We start from the raw sequence: 6,847 nt of genomic DNA on the forward strand, positions 1-6,847 counted from the left end.
AGTACCAAATAATGACTTGTATCGTGGGAATAGGACATGCTAGCCCTGGGCCACTGTAGAAGCCAGGCGGCTTAATGGGCAATATGTCACCTGCGCTGCTAATTACTGGAGGATTGAAGGGGACAGCCGCGCTGAGCGGTAATTGGTGGGCTGCCGCTAGCGCATATTAGGTCTGCTGGTAATTCCTTAAAAAAGAAAAAAAAAAAGTTATCCCCCTAGTTAAGTAGCAGTAAGTGCAGTATTTGCACTTAAAGCTAGTTCATACATTTGCCGCATTGTCTGTGAGCTATACCACACCCCTCTATGTCAGACAGCTTGCACGTCCCCATCAGCAACGCGGTGAGGAGCAGCTTCCCTGCCCGTCTAGGGAGAGTGGCAGGGAGGGGCAGAGAGCTGCTACAGGCTCCCAAAGAATGGGGCAAGAGAGTCTAGTGTGCACGCTCCCCCTTCTGTCGGACAATGGCAGCTGGCGGGAGCGGTGATAGAATCGCCAGGAGCAGCCCCATTTGTAATTACATACATGATGACATAAACAACATTTGTGAGGTTTCATACAAAGCAAAAATAAAAAAAACTACAGTAAGTACCCGGAGTATTCATAAGTGGTTCAGCCACTGGCAGTGTCCCTAATGCGATTTCAACGCCGCAGGGGCTCGCTGCCCCTGATGGCAAATTTTATCCCCTGCGGCGAACGCGAAAAAAAATTGTAAAAAATTAATTAAATATATATTCATGTAAGATTACTTTCCAGTTCACCTTAAAAAGATGTCGAATGCAAAACGGTGCATCATGGCGAAAATCATGCTGAAAGCAGTTCTCCATCCTAGCATTGAATACACTCTCTGCAAATCCCAGTGAAAACCCCATTGAAATACACCAGCGAATTGCAGCGAGCATGATACGGAGAACTGGCCGGCATTCACTGTTCGCTTTCGGCGAACAGTGAACATTGAATAGGGTAAATCAGATTTTCAGTGAAAAAGATTCACCGCCAGGAGTGAAAACAGCCGGAAAAAAAAACGAGGAGAGTCGGGAGCATTGAATACTGCCCAAAAAATGTCAGCTCAAATGCCAAATCAGATGAAGGGACCCCCAGGAACCTGTCGGGGAAGTTAAAGGGAAATCAGGTCCGACATGCCCTTCAGACAAGTTGGACTAGTGTATGGGGGCCTTTAGACATTAAATGCAAGATATCAGAAAAGTTTTGGAACCTTTATTAACTACATTACTAAAAAATAACTGAAGAATACTCATTGGGATTTACAGTTACATATAAATATTACGCTGTTTGATACACATGACTGTATGACTGATACATATATGCCCTGTCAGGAATAGAACAACAGGTAACATTGGACATGACACACAGCTGCTGGAACACTGAATACACAACTTGCAGTGCCCACACAATTATACACCAATTCCCTGCACCAGACTCACTGTCTGTATATACATATATACATCTGTATCCGCTGCATCATTCTACGCACTAATGTCCCACCAATCAGATTCCTCTCCCTGACTGCTCCAGACTATCCACACATATCTGTACAGAACCCTCTTCCCATACACCTAATACAGCATGTAGGGGCTCAGTGAAGGTGGCAGTGTAGGTGTGTAAGTGTCTGATCAGGTCACACACAGAATAAAAGGACAGCTGTCCTGCCTCATAATCCAGATACACCCTCACTCTATCATAGGGAATACTGGCAGGTAATGGGATTGCATCACCATCATGTTTCACTGAATACTCATCATAAGTCCTATCCAAGCACCAAGACTTGTTATTACATCCAGTTTGTGCCTGATCCCCTCTCCTGTCTGCACTGGGATAACACATCCCCACAATCCAGCCTTCTGACTTATGGATATCCACATCCCAGTAATGTCGCCCTGAGGAGAATCCCCTGGTGCTCAACACCTGGGGATAATCCTGGAATCTCTCTGGTGTCTCTGGCTGACTATGTTCTATTGAAGATGAGGATACAGTTTTCAGGTCACTTGATATAAGTATATAATCACCCACTGTGTTTACATCCAGTGATATGTCTGCTGGTGTCTGCACATAGAAACATACATTTATTCCTGTTATTATATCAGATAATGTTTGTAATTTCGCTGATACGAGACCCACATCCAGATCTCCTACTTTATGGACATGCTCATTATTTTTCTGACTCTCCTCTCTATTATCCTTCCCAGTGATCTCCTCCCCCTCCTCATTCTGCTGAGTATTCCCCTCCTTCTCCTCTTCACTATCCTGTTTTTGGTCAATAGCCATTGGATCAGTCATGGAACATGGCTCCTCTGTATTATACAAGTCACCAGTGTCTGGTTCCTGTAAGACAGTCATTGGATCAGACATGTTACACAGCTCCTCAATCTGACACATCTTCCCGGCAATCTCATTCTTCTTCTTTTCCAGCTGCTGAATCAGATCGGAGACTGAGAGTGAAACACTCTCTTCCTGCCTAGAGATCTCATTCAGCACTCTCTTCTCTAGGTCCTCCAACTGTCTCCTGATGTCTCTAAACATGGTAACGATTGTCTCTGTTAAACCAGCTGCATTTTTCTGATCTTCACACCTGCGTTTCTGCAGACTCTGGATACTTTTATCAGTCTCGTCTCTATTTGTGGTCAGTTTCTGCAGAACATTTCTCAATTTCTCCTTCTTCTTCTCAGAGGCCTCATCCAGCATCTCCCCCATGTGCCCCCGATGCTCTCCAACCAAAAGGCAGGACACACAGATACAGACATTGTCCTCAGTGCAGAAATACTTCAAGATCTCTTTGTGGAGGGAACATGTTCTTTTCTCCAAGGAAGTGGTGGGATCAACCAAGACATGTTCTGCTGACTTGTTGTGTGTCCTCCAATGTATATCACAGAGAGAAGCTTCACATTTCAGACAGGCTTTAAGAACAGGTACTTGAGAGTGGACACAATCAGTGCAGAACATCCCAGTTCCCTCTTCTGGAATAGAGCGTACACGTTCTGCTATATTGCAGAGCTTTCTGTTTATCTCTAGTGCAGGACGATCCAGATACTCTGCTCTGCATTCTGGACAGGTAAATACTGTAGTCCCCTCCTGTGTATCCAGCACACGATCAATACAGGCCCGGCAGAAGTTGTGTCCACATCTAAGGGTGACAGGATCTGTATAAATGTTCAGGCAGATGGAACAGTCCAGCTCCTGTCTCAGATCAGACGACGCCATCGCTGGTAGCAGAAGAGAGAAATGAAAGTGAGTCTCAGACACTCAGAAATTAGAGGTCTCATAGGGGAAAGCCAATTGCCATCCCATTTAGCCCTAATGTTCATCCAAAAGTGCTCTCTACCCTATGGGGTAGTGAACACCTTTGAGCGAGATCCTGCCGCCATAAAGTGCAAGATTGAATTCTCAACTCAGGAAGGGAGATGTACCAAGCATTGTAGAAAGATAAAGTGGAGAAGTTTCCCAAAATAACCAATCAGCTTCAGGCATTTCATAGACTGTACTAGAATTGACAGAAGAGGATTGCTGGATTTGGACAACATTTCCACATTAGCCCTCTCCAAGGCTTGATATATCTCCACCTGGGTGTGGTAAAACTTCCATATCAGGTAATACCTACAGGCACAGCTAACCCAGAAAGGGACAACATATAGAAGAATGTACATAAAGGGGATTAGGCAAAAGCTACTTAACCAAATTACAGTAAAATCATTCTTCAATAATTATTTGTAATAATTAAAATGGTTTTGTCTATTTGCGGATTATATGGACCTATTTAGGTGTTTAAAAATATTGTGAAAATGACAGCGATCTTCACATTTTTGTATATAGTTATAAAACTGGTAGCGGGGCTCCGATTAGATCAACTGCTAACAGAATGGATTTCTGGAATGAGCTAAATGAGTTTGCAAGGGGATCGATGTAGGATGGCTGATCGGAGGCATGTGTGTGAGATGTATTGTGGAGGTTATGAAGGTCCCTTAATCCACTGGGACTTTTGTGATTAATACGTGTAAGAGGAGCGGTCATTGCTGGAATGCACTTCGCCCTGGAAGACCTCGGCCAACCGCAACTGCAACCCATGGACCAGGGGTTACCACATGCATACAAGTTCCAAATGGCCACTAATGTGTTGGTTTCAACAAGAACACTTTGTAGGGAGGCCATGTACTTGGATATTATGGGTGAGCAGCTGCTTATAAACCTCCATTCACAAAGAAGAATGCAGATGGTGTAAAGAGCGCAAACACTGGATAGTGGACCAATGGCAGCGAGTGTTATGAGTGACAAATCACTTTGCAGATCAGGAGGAGGTGTTTGACGATTACCAGGAGAGTGTACAGTACAGCATGGAGGTGGTGGGGTTATGCTGTAGGGCAGGCCAGGCCAACCTGTGGCTCTCCAGATGTTGTGAAACTACAAATCCCAGCATGCCTTGCCACAGTTTTAACACTCCCTTATAGCAAAACTTTGGCAAGGCATGAGGTCACATTTAGTGCTATATTTGTATGAAAATAGTTTCAGGAACTGTGGGCAGAGCAGAAGTGGGCGGTGCTGTGGGTGGAGCTACCAACTGTTGCATAAAAAAAAAAACATAATTCCCTTAGCAGTGCCATATATACACAATGCCCCCAGCAGTGCCCTATATACACACATTATGCCACCAGTAATAACATATATACACATGCCACCAGCAGTGCCAGTTACACAATGCCCCCAATACCCACAGTAATGTCAGAAACACAATGCCCCCAGCAGTGCCAGATGAACAATGCCCCCCAGATCGGCGAGATCGGGCTGGATCGGGTGCCGTTGCCCACATTTACACACATGAAACCGGCACCTGAATGGCACCTTGCACCCTTCAGACCTAATAGGATCGACCCGTGAGTTTGAATTAAAGGGTGCGTTCAACACTGACTCGACCTTCTTCAATGTGACAGTTAGACGCTGTACTACAAGACAAAATGGCAAAACCTACCACCGGCTGTTGTCCAGGAACTTGTAGACCGTTTGCAAAGAAGGGAGTCTGCAGTGGTGGCTGCACCTGGAGGACCTGCAAAATACATTCATCTATTTACTGTCAATGTCCAATCATTCTGTCTACATAGTGGCCCTCATTCTGGTCTGTACGCTCCCCCGTGTGTTCGCAGGGGGGAGCAATGTTAAGCGTCTTCACATGTGCAGACACTTGGTGCGAGCGGGAACGGCAAACTGCTAGTTGGCTGTCCTGTTTGCACCTTTCAGTGAAGGCGTGGTTCGGCAGTGCCCATGGGAACGCCCAGCGTTTCTGACCAGGAATCTTTTGTTATTGGGAGCCAATTAGCTTCACAAGATCATTTTTGGGTGCAGCAGGTACTGTTATCATACCAACATGATCCATGCCAGGAGGGACACAATGCTCTGCTCCTGGGCTTCCCTCTGAATGTTTGATTGCCATCACCTGTTTTGAACAGGTTACGTGAGTCATGCCCAAACTGTGGCCCTCCAGCTGTTGTGAAACTACACATCCTAGCATGCCTTGCCATAGTTTTAGCATTCCCTAATAGCAAAACTGCGACAAGGCATGATGGGACTTGTAGTTTCACAACAGCTGAAGGGCCATAATTTGGACATGCCTGGGTTACGTGATAAGAAAGGTGTTTCCTGGCAGGTGATAGTAATCATACATTCAGAGGTAAGTTTAGGAGCAGAGCAATGTGGCCCTCCTGGAGAGGGTCAGGTTGGGGATATGCTTTTGAGATCTAGTCCAAAACGCACGTATGGGCAGCAATAGCACTTACAGTAGTATTAGCAGTAAGGTCATGAGTTTAATTCCTTGGCCTATCGGTGACAAGTTTGTATGTTATCCTTGTGTTTGTGCTGGTTTCCACCGGGCACTACAGTTACCTCAGCGTTGCCTACCTGACCCTCTCCATGAGGGACAAAATACTCTGTTCCTGGTCTTCCCTGGTAATGTATGATTGCCAGCACCTATGGTGAAACACCTTTCTTATCAATGACCTAGCTCCCCACAGGTGATGGCAATCCTACATTACCAGGGAAGTCCAGGGACAGAGCATTTTCTACCTCATGGAGAGGGTCAGGTAGGCAACCCTGAGGTAACAGTACAGCACAGCAGCAGTGTGGAGGCTCCCACATTGCAGAGTACACACCAAACCCACCCCCAGGTTACTCCTGTCCCTGTTTTCTTTAACCTTTGGTGACCTCCATAAATAAAGACACCAATCTGTACTTATGTTACATATTATATGGCACCCTCATATTGCGGGAACCCCTCCTCCCAAACCTACGCTCTCAGGTGACACATGTTCCCCAAGTCACCCCACTTCTGTAAACCCGCACCAGTCTCCCTGCCCTCCATGAGCCAATTCTCCCACCTGCTTCTTTATTCCTGCTTCCACCATAAAGCCGTGTACACACGGGGGGAGATATATTGCTGAGTGTCTTCTTTTCATCAGCGACCAGAGATGGTCGCTGATGAGAAGGAACCTCTGCCGGGGAAGCCGCAGAGGTAATCAACTGGTCGCAGGAGCAAGCTCCTGCGACCAGCGATTAGAATGGGTCTGAAAACGGGAGCGCGCACACGGCGATTTATCGCCGGGGCACACTCCCATCACTGGCAAAATGGTCGTCAGCGACCATATTCCCAGCGATATCAGCCCCTATCGCCCCCGTGTGTACACGGCTATAGTCTGACATTACACCAGTATGCTCTTACCTGGACAGCTGCTCAGTAATCTGCAGTGCTCTATCTGGCAGCACCAGTCAGTGGTTGTATCTGATTTATCCAATCATCTCATGTGTTCCTGATCACTGGGATGAGCTGACACTCCCTGGGTCCTAGCTCCCGCT

At 46.3% G+C, this 6,847-nt stretch overlaps 1 protein-coding gene across 1 annotated transcript; it reads right to left on the bottom strand.

Moving 5' to 3' along the window:
• Positions 1-1,311: 1,311 nt before the first annotated feature.
• Positions 1,312-5,045, bottom strand: LOC146027164 (E3 ubiquitin-protein ligase TRIM39-like). Its single transcript, XM_083158122.1, has 2 exons — positions 4,974-5,045; positions 1,312-3,216 (listed from the first exon to the last, which is right to left on the bottom strand). Exon 2 carries the CDS (start codon positions 3,212-3,214, stop codon positions 1,505-1,507), a length of 1,710 nt encoding a protein of 569 aa, XP_083014248.1. The 5' UTR covers positions 3,215-3,216; positions 4,974-5,045; the 3' UTR covers positions 1,312-1,504.
• Between the last annotated feature and the right edge of the window lie 1,802 nt (positions 5,046-6,847).

This window comes from Crinia signifera, chromosome 8 (genome assembly GCF_055691185.1).
Source record: "Crinia signifera chromosome 8, ASM5569118v1, whole genome shotgun sequence".
Taxonomy (NCBI): Eukaryota; Metazoa; Chordata; class Amphibia; order Anura; family Myobatrachidae; genus Crinia; species Crinia signifera.